Source organism: Copadichromis virginalis, linkage group LG20, assembly GCF_057382275.1.
Source record: "Copadichromis virginalis isolate Kocher_CV1m ecotype Utaka linkage group LG20, C_Virginalis_male_GT1.1, whole genome shotgun sequence".
Lineage (NCBI taxonomy): Eukaryota > Metazoa > Chordata > Actinopteri > Cichliformes > Cichlidae > Copadichromis > Copadichromis virginalis.
In genome coordinates, this window is record NC_140637.1 from 5,820,476 (window position 1) to 5,844,194 (window position 23,719).

Below are 23,719 nucleotides of genomic sequence, written 5' to 3' on the forward strand. Positions count from 1 at the left end.
TTAGCTCATTCTATTAACTTTTCAGCAATGAAATCAGTTTTTACGTAATTTGCATAATTGAACTTTTTTTTTTTTTTAAATTGGCTTCAAAGCCATTTTAAGATTTTGCGTACAATAAATGGCATCACTTTAGAAAATATGACCCATATTATGTATAATAAGTACCAACTAAACATCAGAATGAAACCATTAGCCCACGAATTTGCGGCAATAGCTTACAGGTCAATTCTGCGTAATTAGCAATTTTGGTGCTTAAGAAATACATTTTTTTAGACAATCCTCATTATCCCCCCAAATAAAATGAATGTGTGCATACATAACTCCCGTGCCTTATTGCCTTATCAGCCAGAAACAATAAAACTACAGTTACTTTATACAGATCCGTTCTGCTGTACCCGGATAGGTGATCATGACATTTTGAGGAAATGTCGAAGACCTGCAGCTTGGAAAAAAACGCAGACCAAACCCTCCTGCATCCACCTCTGATGTCCCGTGTGCCAGCGGCGCCGCGCGCGCAGGCAGTTGGAGTCCTCACCGTGTAGACGAGCTGGACTCGCGCATTCAAAAACCAGTTTTAAGCTGCTCGCGAACTCTTTGTGTTCCTTAAACGAATTTACCCAACAACAATTATTTCAACCTCAAAACGTTCACTACGCAAACTACCACCGCTAAGGGCTTGGTTTAAATCCGCCTGCCCGCGGTGCATGCGGGACCATCGGGATATCCTACATTAATGTACCAGTGAGGAGAGCGGAGGACCGAGGTGCTGGTAATTACTCAGACGCTGAAAACACTGGGACCGACGATGAAAAGAGTAAGCGCTTACATTTAGGGTAGTCTGCCTCAAGAAAGGAGAAAGAAAGCAGTTTGGGTGTATTTAGAGAGAGCAACACCCGCACTTTGAAGAGACCAACTAAACTGTAGTCGTCTACTCGATCTGGGGACCTGCTTGGGTGAAGGAGTGAGGAGATGCGCGGTGTATCATGGATATACGAGAAGGGATGAACGACAGCAAACACCAGAGGATATGTATTCCGGTAAGGAAATACATTTATTTACTTTATTCGGTATTCTACGGAAGCTGCAGTATTCACTATTCCCGATACAGTACTGATTATTTCTTATGCCTGTGCTACGAGGTTGTTGTTATCACCGGTCTACAACTTCCACTTCTGAAATAAACCACAGTAAAGTGGAGTAAAGCTGAATATTTTAGGTATTTACCGAAACGTGATGTCAAAGAAACTGCCTTGCTCATTTTATAATATGCATTTGTTTTTGAAGTATCCCATCAATAGTACGGAGCACACATTCACACCCACATATTAGACATTCAGCGCTCAATTGCACAAGTGACGGCATTGTGTCCATGCCATTATTGCCATGCATGAGTTAGAAAACTAACAGCTTTGAAATCCCAGCTGACTGGTGCCATTTCTCATCAGATAAAATCACATTCTGCGTCTCCTAATTGGCCATGGCCATCATTTATACCGTGCAGCTTTTTCTGTGAGGCACAAATCCAGACCATCATTCCTCGTTCATTTAAAACCTTTTGGCAGAACACATTGCCGTCAGTGATCACCAGGGGATTGGAATCAGTCCAGTCTCATCATCTCTCCTTTTCTTTGATTGCACCGCGCTCCTCGCTTGATTGGTTCGGATTGTCTAAAGTCCTTTAGCATCCGACTCTGCTGGAAATAGTTAATCTCGTGAAATCAAGCGTCCATATGTTTCATATGGATCTTCTTTGCTTGTGATTCTGCTATTAAGTAAATTACAGTGCTTTTGCTATTAAATGTATTAGAGGTGGTTTTGATTATTAACTCTTCCCTTTGTCAGTGTTTAGTGTTGCCCCTCTCTTAGGGATGCCTCAGGGGATGCTTCACAATACTGTTTTTGTTTCATGTTGGCATACATTCAACTGCATGTTTGGGTATAGTTTTGTTGATTTTGTTGTTTCCACCGAACTGGAAGTGCAGTATCTCCTTTTTAAACATTTGTATTAAAGTGACTGGAATTGTAGAGTTACTACACATCTCCTTGGGGAAGTGAGCTTATGGCTGGGCAGGTTTCTGATGATGTCACCGGGACAGAAAAAGGAGGAGGGTGAACATGAAGTTCATAGTACCCCGCTGAGCCTGGTCTGGATGAGGAAAGAGGAGTCTGAGTTGGCAAAGACAAAAGTACCGCATGTGCATTCTGATTGGTTCAAGTAGGGGTTGCCTTTTTTTATTATTATTACTTTAACAAGTAAGCAAATCTATTTGGATGAGTCACTTGGTTTCTTTAAAATTCTGTTTCAGTTTTGTGTTTCTGCTGTTCATACTTGTCTCTGAGTTCACATGCAAAGAAGTGCAGACTATGGACATTTTACCTGCAGAGCTAAACTCTTTAGTCTTCATCTTTTATTCAGTTGTCTATGCAATAAGTAAGTGGGACACCAGCAGTGCATAAGCTAATCCGTGTGGACAATATGCTTACCTATTGCATTAAAAAGTAAAAAAACAAAACCAAAAGAACTGACTGCTTGAATTTCTTCTTATAGGAATATTAATAATGACAACTGTAATACATCAGTATTCAGTTTAGTGAAATAACGCAGAATTCTTGCATGTATACGAGAAGTTACATTGACAAGGCGCAGTTGCTCTGAGAACTGGAAGCAAAGTTTTCTGCATTATGAACCCCAATGAAGCAGCAAACAAGCGCATTAAAATGACATTTTATATACTAGTTTTAAACATGACAAATCTGTAAAAAGACAAAATTCTGTCAATCTGTGGTTGTGACAAAAATGAGCTAGACATGAACTGTGAGAAAGCTCAGAAAATTAATTAAGTAAATAAGCAAGTTTTTTCAATTGTAGTTTATTGACATAAATACATAATTGCTTATCATTAAAAAAGGAAATATATGTCCACACTGATAAAAAAAAGTGCAAGTTTGTGCTTTAAAGATATTTTCTAGACCAACACTATAATATATGCATGTGTAAAATGTTTAGAAGGGGAATTGGCCTCCTCTGGATGTGATGCAGGTCACACATGGACTGCACAAGTGTCTCCATTCCTGGAGTAGTGCATCTTGCAGCTGTGCAGTGGTCATTCATCGAAGCTACCACTGTTGAGCACATCAACCCAGAATGTCCTAGGCATCTTCAATAAAAGACGTATCCGGACTAACTGCTGGCTAATGAAGCGTCCGGATATGATTGTGATCCTGAAAGTCCTTCACTATTCCCACTGTGGGCAGGCAGGTATTGTCCTTTCTAAACAGCCGCAGGGCGGGGTTCTGCTGCAAGAATGTCACAAGTACAGATGGGAGCACTTCATGTTGGTACCGCTATCATGGACATGCAAACCTGCCATCATGGCAGTAGTCAGGTCAACTTAAGTCAGTCACGGCAAGTCAGCACCAATTACAGTGTTGTGTGACCACTGGCTTGTGAATATCTATCTATCTATCTATCTATCTATCTATCTATCTATCTATCTATCTATCTATCTATCTATCTATCTATCTATCTATCTATCTATCTATCTATCTATCTATCTATCTATCTATCTATCTATCTATGCTTTAAACAATGGTCCTTACGGAGACTTAAAATCTGTCTTAGAGGATCTGTCTTCCTTGCAGTAATAGCAGTTTGCCTTTTCTCCATCAAGGGCAGAAAATTACCTCCCATGATGACAGCTGAGATCAAGCAAGTGCTAAATTAGTGTATTTAAAGAACTATTAATTGGGAGGCTTTTATTATCCTAATTGGCATCCTTAATTGGTAATTTAGTAAAAGCATGTGCACTGGGATTGTCAGCTTGTGCCTAAAAACATTTCTAGAGTGTTAAAATTACTTGTAAGAGAAGGCAAGGCAGGTTGATTTGTAGAGTTCATTTGCTCGAGGCAATGAAATTTTGACTCTCTGGTTATAAAACACAAGAAGGCGTTAAGATCTAAAAAAAACATGAGGTAAAATTAAAGACAGTACATAATCAGTACTTATTATCTATCTACATATCTGTTTCCCAAAACCATGTATATATCTTACTAATTTCAGACTTTTTCAATGAATTTGTTTCTATGGGTTTAACCACGTAAGCAGCAATGTTTTTAAGGGTTTTTAGAAAATGTTGAAATGGATTTAGATGCATGGCTCTATTCTCGGTTCTAAATTATTACCACACACTGGCTCATTATGCTAAAATTTGGTCTTGGAGCATGTATGCAAGCAGGGAGAACCTTTCAACATGCTCAGTTGCTCTTGTCACAGGGGAGATTGGAATGAGCGCGTTAGTGGAGCGCCCCTGGTGCGGTCTGGAGAAATGAAAAAGCTGGCATGTGTTATGTCACGCCTGCAGCTTGTGTGCTTAGATCAAAACACTATTAGTCTCTTTGTCTTGTGCCACTATTTGAGGTAGAATCTTGGCTGGGGAATACACTGGCACTTCCTTTGCCTCCTGCGGTGTGCCATTTGTGGGAAAGACGGAAAAAAATATTTGGGCATCATAAAATCTTTAGCTAAAGAAAGTTTTGTTGTTACTCATCATATGCAAATAGATTCTTCTGTGCTTCGTCAACATTGCACTTGTGTTGAATTCTTATACGTAGTACAATAATTAATACAGTGAGAGGTACAGTCACATTTAAATTGTGCAAGGGGCTACAAATACAGATATGGCACCATGTTAAAATTTAGCAAAACCCATAGTGACAATGAAAACAAAGCATAGTCAATATCTACATACTTTTATAAAAAGAAAGTAAAAAAACATCTAAAATACATGTAGTGCAGTGAAAAAGTATATTTAATACTTGACAAAAGGAACCTGTGAAAAAGCTAAATGCAGTTTTGAAATAATCTTTTCATTAATAAGTAGGTTAAAAGATCTAAAAAAAAAAGTGACACATCAACACACGAAGTCACCGACGTCTGTCAGCTAGGAAAAGGTTACAGAGCCATTTCTAGCCATTACTCACACATGAAGAAAACTAGAGAAAAAGTAGTGAGCCTTCCCAGCAGTAGCCAGCCTACCAAAAATTTAGTATTACATGACTCATCCAGGAGATCACAAAAGAACCCAGAACAACATCTAAAGAACTGCAGCCATACTTGCCTCAGTTAAAGTCGTGACTCAATAATCAGAAAAAATTGGAAATATGGAATTCATGGGAGAATTCCAAGGAAAACAAACACTGCTGACCAAAAAGAACACAAAAAATCCTGATAACCTCGAGACTGTTGGGTAAATATTCTCTGGACTAATGAGACAAGAAGGTTTGAGTCCCCTTACACCTGGTGTAAAACTAACACATCATCATTATATAATAAGAACATCATAGTAACAGCCATTTATAGTGGTGGTAGTGTGATGGCCTGGCTGCTTTGTTGCTTCAGGATCTGGATGACTTGATGGTACCATGAATTCTGCTCTCTACCAGAAAATCCTGAAGGAGAATGTCCGGCCATCAGTTTTTGCCCTAAAGGTCAAGCTTATTTGGATTATGCAGCAGGACAATGATCCGAAGTACACCAGCAAGTCCACCTCTGGATGACTAAAAAACAAAACCAAAAAAAAAAAAAAAAAAAAAATGAAGGTTTTGGAGTGGCAGAGTCAAAGTCTGGACTTCAACCTAGTTGAAATGCTTTGGCATGGCCTTGAACAGGCCATTCATGCTTGAAAACCCTCTGATGTGGCTGAATTATAACAAAGAAGAGTGGGCCAAAATTCCTCCACAGTGATGTGAAATACACACTGCCAGTTATCATAAAAGCTTTATTGCAGTTCTTGCTGCCAAGGGTGGCACAACCAGGTAGAAGGTTTTGGAGGCATTTACTATTTCACATAGAGCCAGGTAGGTTTGGACAGCTTTTTTTTCCTCTAATAAATTGAATTATCATTTTAAAACTGCATTTTGTATTTACTTGGGTTATCTTTGTCCAATATTAAAACTTGCTGGATAATGTGAGGCACTTAAATGTAACAAATATGCAAAAAGAAATCAAGAAGGGGCCAAAGACTTATTCACCGCACTACTATCTACTCCATTATTAGTGGCACTTGTCTGGGAGGTGCTTGTTAAACTTTGATTTGTGTGTGGTGAATCCAAGAATGCAGGACATAGAAATAATTTCACATTTGCTACTACTACCAGTCTCAAGTTGAGCATCACCACAAAATAAATTTTGAATGACCGGAGGCACTCGGAGCTGTGAGATGAGCCACACGTGCAAGGAAAACACTGATCGAGCTGGTGTCTGCAGATTAAGTGAAGCCACAGCTCAGGTGATTAAAGATGCAGCATTGTATGCCATTCCTCCTGGTCTTGTCTCATTCCTGCAGAGTGTGGGAGTCTGGCCTCATTCATGATTCAGAGCTTGGGGGCCGGGAGGGGCTGGAGGGAGTGCATGTGCGTGTGTGTGGGGGATGCTCTTGCTTCTTAGTGTGAATTTTATCTTCATCTGGACTCTCCAACCACAAAAGGGACCCAGAGTAACCTTCTATTAATATATTTTTAAGCCCTAAAAACTGATGACAGCTGAAAGATCGGGTGTAGGGGAGAGGGTCGAATCAGTTGCCATCACTGTCAAAGTGTGTGGTTTACTGAACTGTAGTCTATGGTTTATAAGCTCCAGCTGGTGCTGTCAGAGAACAAGAGGATGAGTGGTGTCACTTTGACAACGCTGAAATTTGGAGGAGTGCTTTGTCTCTACAAATCTGAAGCTTCCCTGGAAGCAGCTGCGTATCCTCAAAAGTAAAACGAAACACTCGGTTTTGCATTCAAAGTTCTTTCTGCTGTTCTCTCATAAGCTCCTTTAAGTCAGAGAAGATTTCAAGTTTAACTCATTAGCTGATTGACAGAAACCAAACAAGCGCGATTTAGTCACTGAAGTAAATTTTTAAGCAAAGATGCCAAATATTTGATGGGCGTAGCTTCTTAAATGTGGGTATTAGCTGATTTTTCCCGTCTTATATGCGCAAATAAATTCCGTTTCCTTGGGTTTTAAAACAGACAAGTTCACTGGGTGGGTGGATGCTTGAGCATTTGGCTGCTGATAAGACTGCTGGTTTGACATACCATATGCCAGAGACACACTAAGGAAAACGATGGTTGGAGCTCATTAAAATTATTGTGGCCATGTGTAATGAACTTGCTAACTGTCTTTGAAATGGTTGCCTTGAAGACAGGGATCTGGACTTTGCCCACTTGCAGTCAGTTGCCATCTTCAAAGTGATTTTGGTTCTTTAAGATGGTGCTACCACAGCAATAAGGTACTCAGTCTGCTATCAGTTTCAGGGGTCAAGTTGGCAATTATTGCAATCCGCTTGTCATAATATGACAATTAACTGTGATAAATAAGTAAAAGACACAAATCTGTTGCTGTCTATATATGGCAAGAATCACACCAACTACTTACATTAAGAGTCCAACCAGAAGCTCATAGTTAAATAAAACAGAGATTCAGAAATTCCTCCACAAATAGTGACATAGTTGCTGTAAGCTGGCAGTTTAACTGTATGATAACATAGGTGCTCAGCAACATTGCTTTAACGTAGGGAAATACAACCAGCTGGCAGATAGCTGAGCCAAGTCGTTGATGAATTATGCTCATTAGTGCGGATTGATTGCAATGTGTTGTCTTAGTCACACAATGATTGGAGAAAGGTTGTCTCCCACCCAGCAACCACTTTCAATTGCCTTGCTATGATATACAGTGATGTAGCTGACTAAAGAAAATCTTGGTGAAGTCATGCCTAAGTTGGTTGATTGGTTACAGAAAAAAAGAAGCTTTTTGTCTGTATTTAACTAAATCTGCCACATTGCAGATTAATTAAATGTAGAGCCTTACTCTTTTAGCTTAAATTAAATAATTTACAAAATCCAGTGTTGTATATTAAAGAATTTCCACATAGTTTTTTTTATTTCAGTCATAACAACAAACTCAACATATTCTGGCTCATATTTGTATATATTACCAAAAATATAATAATGCAGACTCAATTCTGGATCGCAGTACAATAATTTTGAGTAAAACTGTTAATCAGCCTCATGTCCTGAGCCGTAACAGTTCCTGTTGTGTATTGTTTTCCATTTGATGGCAAACCGTCCAGCTTGGTTTGAACGCGGCTGCTACTCTAGTCTCTTGAGCCTTCAAAGCTGTGTAGAACAAATTTAGACCAAACAGCAAAATATGTCAATTCAGATATTTTCAGTCTCAAAGCTTCAAAACTTTGCAGGGTTTTCTCTTTATCAAAGTAACATGGACGATTTGGTTGGATGAGCTCTTGTCAACCAGCCGACCTGAAAGCTTCAGGCTAATAACTTGACGAGTGACAAGAAGAAGACAGCGCTGTTAGTGAGTGTTTGCGTGTCATCTCACTGCTTGAGAGAAGAAATAACAGGGTCCCCCAGCTGGTACTGGTATAAGGTTATTGTGGCAAATGAGTATGCAAACCATTTCAAATATTCTGATTGGATTTGTACTGAAAAACTGGTTAAGGCATTAGTCAAAAAGAAAGAAAACATACAAATGTGTGTTCTTCATTACATGCAGTGCACCTGTTTTATTCTCCTTTACTTTCATCTGCATATGTGCAGTGAGAGGCTGACTTTGCGGCTGTGTTCCATTTAAGTGTTGTTGAGTTTGTGCAAATTGGGTCAGGAAATGTTTAGGCCAGGACTGTCATTCCAGGCCTTGATCATAATCCATTTTTCAAACACGGGCTTTTTTTCCAACAACATGAAAGAGGTTGAAACTTGAAAGGCAAAGTTTGAAAGCCTTCCTTATCATTAACTTTCATCTGATAAAGCAAACAAATGAGAGAATCAATTTGTGATGAAAGTAAGTCATTGGCCTTGTCGCTACCACTTAAGGTCACGAGGCTAATCAATTTGCACTGAATAGGAAGTCAAATGCTGGCCACGACTCAACTCCCCTAGACATCATCTTAGTGCTGAGCTTCTTTGGATCAAAAGGCTTTCTTTTGTCCCTCCACTAACCCTGTTGTCTGATGTCTCGTGTCTCGAGGCTTGCAGCCTAATAGAGATCAAAAGATTGGTGTTAGAGGCCAGCAGATAGTAGCTTTTTTGAATGGGGCCTCTCAGTAGTTCACACATTCCGGTCATGTTCAGTTGTGTTGCTGTCAGGGCAGGATAAATTAATTTTAGATGACCAGACTGTAAAACGTTTAATGGCTGACAAAACAATTACTTGAACATTTTTTAAAAAAACATGAAGTGTTTGTCGAAATGCGAGTGTCAAATTGCAGTGACAGTTCAATCTGCAGCCCGTGGTGACACACACGTTTACTTTAGTAGTCAAATTAAAACTGTACACATGCACGTTACATTAGATGTCGCCCGGACATTGAAGTAGCAATGCGCAAGTGTGCGGCTGGAATTTTTAACGACTCCTATTTTTTCAATTAAAGACATAATGTTGAGTAATTTATTCAGCACATTTCTCACAATTATTCACTCAAAGGAGGCACATTCCAAAAATATCCAGGAGCCCTTGGAGGGATTTGAAGTGTCTCTGTTTTATTAATGAAAGCCAACATTTACTCCTGACATTTGCATCGTAATAACTGCGAGATAAGTTGGAACTAAGATGACTCTCTAAACCCAATCTCCATAATGAGATTTATAGGGGAAAAGTGTTGCCTTTAATGGTTAAGTACATGCAGAAGGAGGAATAGTGTAGGCAAATGTGTCAGGGACGCAGTTGATATATTCACATAAGCATCAGTATGCTCTATCATGCTTTTCAGCGGCGCAAGGATAGAAGGCGCGCATATAACTGAGAAAGCGTAATCGTTCAGTTGTCTCTGCTTTTTTGGCACGCGGCTCCTGATAGACTACACTGTATGTTCTTATTAATTCCCCCCCTCTCATTTATTTCAGCATGCTTATGGTTTGGAGTCAGAGGAAGCTTTACCATCAGTCAGTTAAATGTTCCAGGGAGAGTCGGTTTGAACAAAGGCAATGGCTAATTTCCCCCCTTCATCCTTTTTCACTCCATACGCAGCCTCACGTACGCAAACATTTATCTGCTGCTTTATCAGAAAGGATCTTGGCTATCACCATGTTAGGGATGTATGTGTATTTAAACAAATAAACAGGCTGCATCATTGTTTATCAGTGACGGGAGGAGTGCGACTTATTCTCATATCACAACTTGTTTGGGACTTCATTTAAGTAAGAAGGAGAGATAAATTACAGTTTAGCCTTTGAGAAAATCAATTGTAAGTCTCCCAGGGGGACTGAAAATGTTTTTGTACTGTGTACAGTCAGCGCTTTGTGTCAGACGTACATAATCCCCCTCGTTCAGGCAGAATCCAGGAGCCAGGACGTTACTTTATTACGTGCTAGGGATGTGTCTGACAACCAGCGTGCTTTTTGTTTTGTCTCAGTAAGTTTGAGCACAAGTGAGCAATCCCTTTATGTTTCTCTCGCAGCCATGATCCCTATTATGAAACGTTGAGCACACTTAAGCAAACTCTGCAACAGTGGAAGCCTTTTGTGCACCACAAGATCTGCAGCTAAAACAAAAAGCACCTGCCAAATATTACCTGTTACCTAAAATACGTTTTCTACATGTTAACATTAACTTCTTGTTTTATATGTCACAAACATGGACAGTAATGGTTCTCATGAAATCCATCCAACTGTTTTGAATCGAGATTAGAGATTTTGAATGTTTAATGGTTTCCTCCCCTTTGCTTTCTTTCTTCTTCTTTTTTTTTTGACAGAACAACAGTGAAAGTGCTGGAAAGGACAAAGCTGTGATTCTACACACCTGTGATTGGAAGTGAGCTTTTATTGACCTGAGACCATTAAAATGAAGTTGCTATGGAAACTTATAGTGCTGCTGTCATTGGTGGAGCGCCTGGCAGGTAAGCCTCCCAAACGTGTATTCTTGTCTTGATGCCTATGGTCTATGTTGAATTCAGAACAGATGGCTCTTAAAATTAAAAGAGAAAAATAAAAGATTTTTTTAAGGAAAAGAGTGCCCAAAGCTTTGAACAATTTTACAAATGTTAGGAAATGTTCATGTTGCTGTTCCTTTCATTGGCAGCTCAAGGCAAGAAAATCGACAATCTCTCAGTTGTGCATAGCAACTATTTCTCTCTTTCTCTTTTTCTTTTGTTTTTTCCCAGGCATTGCATCCTGTTGCAAAAAACAATCAGCCAGGTTTCCATCTCTGAAAGGCAGCCTCTTTCTATCAGTTGAGCGTGCAGTCATTCATTTTAAATAGCGCCTCAATTGTTACCTAAATGAGATCGCGCCGGTCGTAGTACTGGAATCTTGCTTTGTGATCTTGCTTTTAATGAGAAACCTAATTTTCCTCCCTTACAAATTTTTCGGGGTCAAATGGTAGCTCTCTGCAGAATGTCAGAGTTTGAAACTGAGAGCAAGATGAATAAGGGCTTTGTTGCATGAGCACAGTATCTTGAGGAATGAGTAATCTTTCATGTTGCCTTGCTCAAAATCAGCAGCCCCTCCTCACAGCTGGGACCTAAAATAATTAGTGTGCGTGCATGTGTTTGTGACTGTCACTGTGTGAATTTACGTGCACACGCGGGTCTTTTGTTTTTTTCTTTTTCAAAAGCGCGACGGCATGTCGGCACCTAAAATTGCCTACATGGCAATTAGCACCACTTATCACTAATTCCAATACACATCAGTGGACGTCTAATGAGGCTTTCCTCGGGGAGCTGTGACTTGCTATGGGATTACAATCTATACCACAATTCTGGACTGCATATTATGGCCTACTTAGGCATTCTCTTAAATATACAGACAAGACAGTGTCTTTGACATCGATGGAAACCCTGGAAGCGTTTTGATGTCAGACAAACTGCCTACAGGAGACAATTTAGGGCTGCAGTCTGCGCAGTCACAAAATTTGCTCTTGCAATCACGAGCTGCAGAACCCACATTCAGACGTTGCTATTCAAAGCAATTTAACGCTTAACAAAGGAGCAGAGGGCAAATCGTTTTCTGAAAAGCATTGTGTTGCACGCCCCTTGCTTCAGTCCTGAGCCTGACATTCACAGTTGGTAACACAGAGTAACTGAGCATTAATATTCAGTGTGGAGTTACATTACATTGTTCTGCTTACGATAGAAAAGCATGGTGCAATGTAAGTACAGACCTCCAAAGCCTCTGTGTTCTACAGAAGACATGATCATTCTTTCAGCATGCAGACTTGAAATACTTGGTAGAGACAGTACTTGGTAGGTTATTTATCCAGACTCTGTGTTCTTTTTAAGAGTAAGCATTGGCTGTGTGGGAGAGCAGTAGGGCCAAGGGGAAGTTATTCCCATAGTGAGTTTATCTGAAGTTAACCGCCTCTCCCCCTATTGCTCTCTGAAGGTTTCAATGTCCGGTTGCATGGGTGTGCACTATATACAGGAGTGAGTGAGTAAGACAGAGAGCAAGAGAGCAATCATGATGCAGTTTGCCCACATAGATGCAGCTAACCTTCATACTAGGGATACACCAGTCCAATATTTGGATTGGTCTGATCCTCAGAAAACACATTTGCATCGTCTATGGGGCTAAACTGAATTCTAGGATTTCAGTGTTTACGAAGCTATGCTAAGTAAAACCACAAGCACTGCATGTGGTTGCTAAAGGCAGAGCTATCATATCATAGGGACGGGGTCAGCAGTTGAGGGTATTTCACACCTGCAGTACTGACAGGTTTTTGACTTGATGCCAAACTTTGGTCAAGTGAGCGCAGTGAGATTAGGAGTAAGGAAATGAGGAACTAGCATGATCATGAATGGCAGCGGCCTGCATTAACCTAATGACTCTCACACTGAGCTCTAACATGTGAATAATATATATTTTCAAATTGTATTTATTTTTGTTTAATTAATCAATCAGATGGTTTTCATTACATGTTCATTGCACAATTTTCCTTAAGAGAAAGAAGTTAATGCTGTAAAAGGTTTCCACAGGTGACCCTGTTAAAGGATGAGTTATATTTGCAGCTGCCTCTGTCTCTGGATCACGGAGTGGACTTTTTTTCACTCAGTCTGCTTTTGGTGTGGTGCCGCTGAGCTATTGGTAGGCTGTCCGCTCTGCATCGCTCTCTGTGTGATTACTGTGCAGATTTCATGAGGAGCACGAGCATGTTGCCTCAGCTTCTGGTCTGACATCTGAGGTGGGGGTGTCAGTTGCTCCTGTGGAATGGTCTTTTAGGTCAAAAATACCCATACAGCGTACACTATGTCCTCCACCATGTCCACCTGTTTTTTCCACAGTTTTTTTGTAATTTGTTGCATCTGCTCTGTCACGTTCCTGGGTCTGTTGATCCAGCGTTTTGAGTTTTAGTTTATTTGGATGTTATGTTTAAGTTCTTTAGGCTAGCTAAGTTCATTTGTTTATTAGTTTTGTTTATTAGTTTCTCTTTGTGTTTTCTACCCCTGTGTTTAAGTTTCCCTCTCCCTGTTTCCCTCTTCTGTTGTCAAAGTTTATATTGTCTTGTCTGCGTCTCATGTTTCCTGTTTTATTTTGAAGGTCTGTGTCCTATGTCAGTGTAGTCAGCTTTGCTTCCTTTGTCTGGTTATGTCAGACTAGTGTCTGCTGTTTCCCCATGTGTTTCCACTTCCCCTAATCACCCTTGTGTGTATTTAGTCTGTGTGTTTCTGCTCATTCTTTGTCAGGTCATCTGTTGTTCACGCCATGTTTCTAGGTTTCATGTCCAGGGCCCTGTTTCAGGAAGCCGGTTTAGTGGAAAAACTGAGTAAGTATACCCTGAGTTAACGAAAACTCTGGGTTTTCGGTTTCACAAAGCGAGTTCAGCTGAAGCCTGAGTGAGTCACTATGACGACACACGCCGTGAAGCTAACCTGCCCCCTAGCAGGTTTACTACAACTAACCCTGACTGTCTCCGCCCCTTTGTCGGAAACCTGACAGTAGGAAGTGTCGGACATGGCGTGTCCCTTCCTTGAAGAGCCAGTAGATCGTGAAGCCCAAATTCTCCGCAGAGCTCTCCGCCGGGAGAGAGTGATCAGAGCGCGTTTGGACATTTTATCATTTCCTGATGATTTCCTGTGTGAACGTTACCGTTTCTCAGCACAATCTATAATTTATTTGGATAACATCCTCAGGCCATATATTACGCATGTGACACATCGCGGACATGCTCTGTTCATTACATATTATTTGTATTGCACTTCGTTTTTTGCAAACGGGAGCTTTCTGTATAATATTGGTGACGCTGAGCACGTTTCCAAGGCTACCGTCTGTCGGGCAGTCAGGAATGTTACAGTTGCACTGAAACGTCTCCTGTACTCGTTTGTGGTGTTCCCCGGTCACAGACCCACAAGATTTATCAAAGAGGGATTCCACAAAATTGCAGGTATCAGGATGACCAAAACTTAATTTATGGTGTGGTGATACTTGGACTACTACTTAAATTTTACATTTATTTTCACGGTTCCCAGGCGTGATTGGCTGTATAGATGGCACTCACATTCCAGTCATTGCTCCTTTAGTAAATGAAGGAGACTATGTGAACAGGAAGTCTTTCCACAGCATTAATGTACAGGTACATAGTTCCCTGTAGCATTTCAAACTAACAGATTATTTCATCATAGTAATGGATGCTAATTTGTGTTCTCTGCACTGTGAAGATCATATGTGATGCTGCCAACATTATCACAAATGTGGAAGCCAAGCAGCCAGGCTCTGTCCATGACTCACAAATATTCCGTGAATGTACACTGAGCACAAAATTTGGACATGGTGAGTTGAGAATACTTTAAAATATATAAAGACCAATTGCTTCAGGGACATTTGAACTGAAGTGTATCCTTCTGTCTTAGGAGAGTTCACTGGCTACTTGCTTGGTGATAGTGGGTTTCCATGTTTACCCTATTTGCTTGCCCCTTACCCTGACCCTGAACCGGGCCCACAGCAGCGATATAATCTGGCTAATTGCAGGACAAGAGCCAGAATTGAAATGACTATCGGAATGCTTAAGGCCCGGTTACAGTGCCTGCAAAGACTCAGGGTCACCCCAGAAAGGGCATGTGACATTATTGTGGCATGTGTGATTCTTCACAACATTGCCACAATTAGAGGAGAACACTGTCCTTCTGAACCAAACATCAGCAGTGATCCAAACCATGAACATCCTGACCCTCCCACGGACATACAAGATGGAAGCGCAGTCAGAGACACCATATGTCACAATCATTTCTTTTGACCCATCACCTCAACATGTTGAAAGAAGAATAAACAGATTTTTTGTTCAACTGGCTTTATTGGTCGCCTGTATTTCCTGTACACAAAGTATTAAAAGATGTAAACCTCATAAAGTGTCTCTGTTGCTTCCTCCTCTGTAACAGCTGTCAATGTTTCTTCATTATTTTCCTGTAGTAAAGAAATAAACAACATTGCTGTTCTACTGTACACTCATATAATCTGTGGAGTATTACTCACAACTGCATGTTGGTCTGGCTCAACAGGAGGCTGCACCAGATGCAGTACACCACCACCATCAACTGATAGAATATGAGGTTTATACAGGTCACTTATAACTTACAAGGGACCAAATGGCAATTAACAAACATACCAATCAGCTTACACTTCATTGTCATTATGCTCTCAAAGACAACCAAGACTGAGGGAAGGCAAAATCAGTAGGAAAATAACTTCACTACAAAATAATCCATTATGGTGAAGAGTTTATCAAATGAATGAGTAGCACTGCGAAGGTGACTGTGAAGAAAGGATGTATGCACATCATGTATTATTTTGGATTTACCCCCTATGTAGGCACTTGTGTCTTGCGGGGTTATTGACTCAGAGGATGTCCCCACAGAGATGCCTTCGGCCACAGGGCGCCCACTGTTTTGGCTGAGGGCCAACTGCTCAGCCTCTGTGAGTGGTGGTGGTGGAGGACCCCCACCTGTTTTTCGGGCCTCTGCTTTTTTTCTAGTGGCCATAACGGGGTCACATTTGAGCATACAGAGTAAGCAAATATGTACTTGTAATGTGCTCAGATAATTTCAATAAGTGCTTACAGAAAGGAAATTAATGTAGCCTCTAACTGCAATTGATTTACATCGGACAAACAGACCAAGCACTATGGCTCATAATACAATTACACCTTACCTGTTTGGACTATATTTTTATATTTCATTTTTACTTGCTGCCAGGAACGTTTGGGGCCTGTTGGGTTGCACCTGCGCTCACATCACATCACAAAATAAAATGTATAAAATAACAAATAAAATAACATATGATAAAATAACGTGTTAAATGGGTGGAAATCCCTAGATCAATGTTTATATTAACACTCACGCATTGACTCTGTCGGCTATGTTTTGCCATGCATGCTCCCTGTCTTTCGCAGCTGTGGCTGTGTTACTTTTTTCCGCGGAATTTGCGTGTTATCGGCATATGCTGCCATCAGAATTTCGGCCTCAAGCGCTGTAAAATACATTGACCGCGCCTTCTTTCCCTCCGTCTCCATGGTGACTCGCTTAATCTGTGCTCCGCTTATCAGGGCTTTATGTATCCTCGTCCGCGCGCTTCACTTGGGGTTAAAGCAACTCCGCGTTGACTGAACTAATTGTTATCAGCCTTTCTGAAACCGAATATTCCGAGTTGGACAGTTCGGGGTTACTCAACCCTGCGTATCGTTTTTCACTCTGAGTTTTCTAAACCGGCTTCCTGAAACAGGGCCCAGGTTTTTCATGTTGTTTGTTTATTTCTCCCAGTTTAGGTTAATGTTAGTTTTCTTTCAGTTTGCCTTGCCCTTTGGACTTGGGCGTTTCAGAATGGCTCTAGCACTCCACCTATGCAGGTTATGTTGAAGTACTACAGACACACAGTTTGAGCTGAATGAACGAAATTTATTGCATGTATGTAACATGCCAAGATGGACGAAAGAGTCCATGGAGACCCCATGATCCAAACCCAACACGAAGTCCAACATTTTGAATTGAAAATGGCAATTTTTGCAATTTCCAGGCATTGTACTTTTGTGAACTCCTCCTAGGGATCAACTTCAACTTCATATTCGGTCAGACTAAACTACAGACCTGGGCCACATTAAACTGCTTTTCAATTTTCACCACGTGGCACCATAGCGAATTTCGATAATTTGCCATGATATTTTAATTTGTTCATATTCCCACATGCATTGTCCAATCTGGACCAAGCTTCTCAGGTTTGCGGCTCTGCTCCTGAAGACATTTCAACTGCAATATTTTACAGTGTTCACAGCATCACCTAGTGGGAACAGGAAATGTCATGTTTTACACTTTGGGGTAATGTTTCAAGGCGGATGATCCCAACAGCCTCAAATTTGTCCAGGAAAGCCTTAATGAGTTGGTCTTAGGTTACATTCAAAACTGTGAGCCTTCGTCGAAAGGCGTGGCCCTGGCGGCATGGTGAATTTTGATGTTTTACCATGAAGCACAAAATTGCTAGAACTGAAAGAAATGTTGGCCAATCTCCCCCAAACTTCACAGGCATGAGTCCCACCCTGAACAGATTCATATGACCATTGCCAGCAGTGGTTAGAGCGCCACCTAGTGGGAGCACTTACTGCTCCACTTAGATTGAGCCCCTCCACCAAAAAAAACAGTGAACCTTTATGATGCTTCAGTGTGAAAACCGTGAGGTTTCATTGAACGGCGCACCGTGGTTGCCATGTAAATCACCATGAAATAGGACATAGGTTTTGAAGGACTTGGAAAGCTCTAAAACTCATGAATCTTGGCACAGACCTCCAATGTGATGAAGGCTTTCATGTTTTATGGTCGCTTTCAAATTTGGCAGCCTTATGTAAGAAATGAAGACGTAAAAATTAGTCTATTGGAACCACATACTAAACTTAACAGGAAATCATGTATTTAAAATTTAATTAGCAAATTTGGCGACATTTTTCGCCATTTTAAGGCCTCAATCTTTCACGAAGAAGTCCCCCTAGAGATTTCATCAGATCAACATGATATTGTGCGGAACCTGAAGACCTTGGTCATGTTAAATTGTGAAGCTTTTGGGGTTTTGTAAAATGGTGTGGTCATGGCCGCCATGAACTACTAAACTGCTGTAACTCAAAGGCACATTGTCCAATGTCTCCCAAACTTCACAGGCAGGATGAGAATCGAGCCCCGAACACATTGATATGCCATTTCTCAGCAATAGTTAGGACACCAGCTAGTGTGAAGTGGAAATGCACAGTAGGTTATGATCATCATTCGATCTAGATGAACGTTTAACTGGTGATTCCACAAATGGCATGCATCAGTGTGACATGTTGGTAAATGGTATTCTCCATTGTCACCTAGTGGGCATAGGAGATGTTGGGCAGGGCTCGACTCCACCGCAATGCGACGGCCCTCTCTGCTTTCAGCTTTAATTTAAAATTGCTTTTATTTGAAGTTCAAATAAATCACATGTAAAATTATCCATGTACTATGTTAAATAATATGTAATTAATAGTCAAAATGATCGTTTTTATGGTTTATGCCTTACTTTGTCCCCTTGTATCATATTGATACTCAGCGTTGACAGATACCCAAAGCCAAAGATTACACCTGATGAAGCTGGATTGTTGTATCACTACTTAACACAGCAAGCAACTTCAAACACTGGGTCAAAGGTTTTTATGTGACTCTGTGGTTCTGCCATACTGTCTTAAAACAGTCAGTGGAGCATCATAAAAATTTATTACTCATGTTTTATTGAGAAATTCCATTTTTATTATGAAGTAAGTCATTACACGTAAAGCCTTGAAGGAAAAGATTGAATTTCTGCTTAATTAAAAACGAAATTCTGAAATATTCAAATGAATCAAAGGGGTAGTGTACAGCAATCTGGTCATTAGGGAAAAAAATACTCGTGTGTCTTTTGTCATTTGCTGTGGATAGCAGCTTGCCAAAAATGATCTTCTATTGATGCAAAATATTAATTTGAACACTTTATTCAAAGTTCTACAAATTTACAAGCATCTGCCTAAAAATAATTGGCAGGAGTACAATCCTAGAAACATCTATAGTCGGCATTGAAGGAGAACAATTTTAGCAAAGCTGGATACAAAAACACATAATCCCATTAAGCTGAAAGGTTTAACCAGCAATCAAATGTTTGTTTGTTTTTTCTCTTCACAATAACTGAGAAATAACATTGGAAGAATCTGCCTTACGTGTCTTCACCTTTTAAGAAGTCATATATTTTGACTTTTATTGTCACAGCCAAAATGCACAGCCAGTAGCTTGGCAAAGCAGTGGTGTCACTGAGGCTTGCACACGATTTTCTTTAGTTTATATGTTGTGGAAACCTGTAAGAAACCAGTGAAAACAACAGTTATGAGGGATTGTGTTTCAAATTGAGGGACCAGGTTTGAATGAACACATAATTACCTTGGGGCATCTTGGAGTCCTACCTGATATAAGAGTAACCACAGACAAATACTCTCTGATCAGCAGGTTAGTTGATAAAGTTGGCTAATTTGGGCTCACAGATCATTTGGGCATTTCAGCCATGCTAAAATCAGAGTTTTAGCTGTTTATAATCCCTGTTTGACAGCCAAAGCATGATGTGGTATACAAACACCAAACAGGTTTCAGTGCACCAACTTAAAGGCTCACCCAAAAATCAGTTTTATTACTTGTTTTTCATAGTTGAGAATAGTAAACTAATGCCCGACACAGGTTGCTTAAATATAATCAGGATTTTGCAGACTGTATATTGATATGTTTACTTTTCAAAGCATATCATTATAAACATATTTATGATTTTTAGCAAAACTGCGCTCCCCTAATTGTGTAACGGGGGATTCATTTGCTCTGCTTGCTGCATAGCTAAGCTAAGTAGAAGGGAAAAAAAAACTTTTATTAAGAAAAAACAAAAGGGAAAATAAGAAACACACACACACACACACACACACACACACACACACACACACACACACACACACACACACACACACACACACACACACACATTAATGTTGCTTACCTCGTTTATATGCATTTGTTTCATTTGAGCATACTTTGTTGGGAGTCTTTGCTGGGATTTTTCCTAAGCTCTTTGTTTCGCTGTGCACTTTGACAAGTGTGCAAAGCCCCTTCTCTTGACACAACAAGCAGAGGACGACTGGTAAAATTAAGATAACAATACTGATTGCTCCAAGTGCTGTAAATACTGCTCTTTACTGCATTTAGCAACAAATGACAAGTGCAAAACTGATCTGATACAAAAATTAAACAACAGCCAGTGTGTTTGCAATTGCCATTTTATTTGCCAATAGGATAGTGGCAGTCAACAAAAGCTCACATAATGAAAATGTTTGACTGAAATATGGATTTGTATTCCCAACAAAACTTTTTAGTGTAGATTGGGTTCTTTAAGATTTTTTAAGATAAACCTGAATTTTGTTTTTCGTTACAGCCAGCTATTACTCTAAATTGAAAACATGTTTTAAAATACACATTTTACTGACTCCAAATGGCTTAGTGACGCAAGTGAAAATGAAACTTTTAGCTAGCAGTCTAATACAAAGTAATGGAACATCTTTCACTTTCCTTTGTACCCTCATGTATGAATCTAAGACGTGAGTGGAGTTTCAAATATTGACTCACTCACTGATTCATCGGTACATGGCAAAGCCTTTAGGAATCCTCAAGCAAGATCTCAGAGTGTCTTTGAAGTTTTCTATACAGATATGTAAAGATGTGGACTGTTCCTCCCTGTGAATATTCCTCCCATCAAGAATAATAAATAACAATTTTGAGAATCTATCCATCCATTCATTTTCAAGTCACAGCAGCAAGAGACTTAACAGGGTATTCAAAGAATCCCCCAAACACCTGTTTCTAGCTTTGTTTCGGGAACCCTAAATGTTCTGTGGGTCATACTCTGGGGTCTTCTCCCAGCTGGATGTGCTCAGCAAGCCTCCAATGGAAAGTACCCTATCCTAATCAGCTTCCTATACTACCTGGAAAAAAAAGCAGCGTCTTTACTGTAAACTCCCTTTGGAAAGCTGGTACCCGCAACATTATGGAATAAAATCAATTTGAACCCAAAGGTCACGATCTTAGGTCAGGAACATAAAAGCGATCCTTGGCCCAGGAGCCTGTTGAATACTTGAAGTCAGAGCATATCCTTAGTCACCATCATGAAGAGAGAGAAGTTAAAAACCTGACAATCTATCATCCATTGGAAATGTACCTGACTTTGTACCACTTTGGTTACACAAGGAGTGGGGTAGGGCTGTTCGATATAACAATATATATCGGATGACGATATAAAAACATCTATCGTTTCATTTATGCTATCGTCTGTTTCGTGGTGTCGCAAAATAAACTGTTTACAGCAATATTTTTTCATCTTTTTGATGGTCACTGTAGTGGCTATATTAATTTCCTAAAGTTCTCTCTTTCTCTTATTCTCTTATATTTTATATAACCACACTACTTATGCGTTGTCATTAGCAACAACGACGGTAACACCATCGCGTGTCCGCTTGTTTATGTTCCACATAAACCTTTCACAATAAAGCTCAAGATCCTGTTGAGACTTTTTCAAAATAAACTGAATCACATGAAAGAGCAGATTATTTACAGATGAGAAGTAAAAAAAGAGCCGCCAGGTGCTAAAAAATAAACCTTAGACTCAAACGTTAGAACAGGCTTTTCCCCGCAGCACGTCTTTACAACTTATGTCTAAAAATGTATAGTTTCATGCATCGGTTAAAACACTCGACTCCAGCTACATGACGCCCAGCTGGAAACACTTCACGCAAGTCGAGCTGCCCGAGATTCACAGAATTTACAGAAAATGTTAAATTTTTGTGATTTATATCGTTATCAGGGCGATAGAATTGTTATATCGGGATATGAGATTTTGGTCATATCGCACAGCCCTAGAGTGGGGTCATATCAGTGTCAGCAATACCTCATGCCACTCACAAGTTTCCCAGGGTGGATATAGTTGTAGCACTCCTCACAAAACTTCCCACAGTGTAAAAGAGCCCACTGTTCCATGGCTGCTGCTTCTCCTGAGCCCACAGCTTGACAGTCAGTTGAAGCCTCCTTTGCATCACCCTGGAATAAAACTTTAGTGAGGCTAAGCTGTATGACTCCCTGATAACTGGATCACATCAACCCTCCCTCTTTTTACATGCATCTTATAAATACATTACCAGTAATATATATCTGCGATGGAAGAAAAACAGTAGCTTGGAGAACTGCTGTGAGCAGACATTGACTTTACTTTTTGCGTCACAGCATGTCAGCATTCCTGTGCATGAATGTAAACAGCTTATGTTTGTTACCTTGTGTAGCAGCAAAGATGCAATTGTACTTATTTTCTTAAATTATCATCAAATTAGTTTTTATTTGAAAGAATGAATGAAAATGATTGTTTTCCCCAGTCATTTATTTTCAGGGATTTCTTTGTCATAACTGACTCATTTAGCGTAGTTTAATTAGAGCGTATGCAATCATAAACAAGACAAATACAATATTTTACACAGATTTCACACTATATTCCTATATAGAAAAGAAATAGTAAAAACGTATATGATTTACTCATGAAAGTGGCCACTTTGTCATTACTTTCATATATTGTTTTAGTAAGTTTCCAAAACATACAAGTTTCATTATATAATTCTTCAAGGGATCTTATACCTGTTTTCACACAAGACAGATACAAACTTTATAAGATTTATATATATCTTTTCCATATGGGTTATCACTGTATATTAGGTTTTTAGTCTGTAGAGAAAGAAAGAAATCTATACTACATTGACGAAAATTAAAACCAAAAATGGTCAGGCATTCGTGGCTGTGGTTAAAAACATTCTACACATTTATAATAAATATCCCTATTACTATATCTTGACATCTGATGGTTGACAAATGACCTTCTTACTCATGTACAGGAGGAAACTTGATTAAACTAGATGAAAATATCCTTCTCAAAACAATATATACCTGTCTTTATGTAGACATTCAATATACAACAGAGAACAACAAAGAAATAACTTTAATTTGTTACTCCCGTATATGGGCTTGGACCTAATCAATTCTGTTTCCCCAGTGTACACAGCTCTGGAAACACTTGGTGCAATTGGTGATATTGCATTTGAGATGCAGTAGCTTTGATTTGCTAGAAGATGTGGTGACATGGTTGGAACATTCATGTCACATTTCTCTTACAAAGACAGTGTAAGTGAAAATGCAGCACAGCACAGCACACCCCAGCTGATAGTCACAGCAGTATTGGCTGGCACATTTTTTTATTAGCTCTGTTAACTCCTGTTTTTCTTTTTATGTATTTGCAGTATTTCTCTGTAAGTTTGTAGCACTTGAATCACAAGACTGTGTTAATTTTCCCTCTCTTTTCTAGTGAAGTTTCTAATTGTTTTATTCTTTATAGTTCAATATTTCGGTTTTTCATGAATTAAAAAAACGACTACCACATTTTTCAAGCCTTTGAATAAGATTTGATCAAACTCATACTGTGCTTGAAATAACCTGAACCAAACTGAGTAGCATTTGCTGTTCCTAAATGACAGACCTTAAAGATGTACCTTATCGGCCTGGACAGCAGGGAAGATGCCTTAAAAAGCAAGATTGGCTTTTTTTCATTTTTTTTTTTTATTTGATGCATAAAACCCTGAGCTGAAACTAATGGATTTGGGGCCTCACAAACGGCCGATACCTCCCCCACAGCTGAC

The 23,719-nt window shown here is 39.7% G+C and overlaps 1 protein-coding gene and 1 long non-coding RNA gene across 3 annotated transcripts in view; both read left to right on the forward strand.

The window, feature by feature from the left end:
- The first annotated feature begins 464 nt into the window (after positions 1-464).
- The window catches only part of cntn3a.1 (contactin 3a, tandem duplicate 1), an 87,214-nt gene continuing 63,959 nt past the window's right edge, over positions 465-23,719 (forward strand). Inside the window, exons 1-2 of one of the 2 annotated variants that reach the window (XM_085442773.1) lie at positions 465-1,037; positions 10,755-10,898. In XM_085442773.1, coding sequence (XP_085298899.1) covers positions 10,844-10,898 — 55 coding nt within the window. In that variant the 5' untranslated portion in view covers positions 465-1,037; positions 10,755-10,843. The remainder of the gene's footprint in view (positions 1,038-10,754; positions 10,899-23,719) is intronic. The other variant, XM_085442774.1, reaches the window with a different exon arrangement.
- On the forward strand, positions 14,188-15,280 carry LOC146684135 (uncharacterized). Its single transcript, XR_014917146.1, has 2 exons — positions 14,188-14,763; positions 14,844-15,280. It is a non-coding gene; the product is annotated as an uncharacterized LOC146684135 (long non-coding RNA).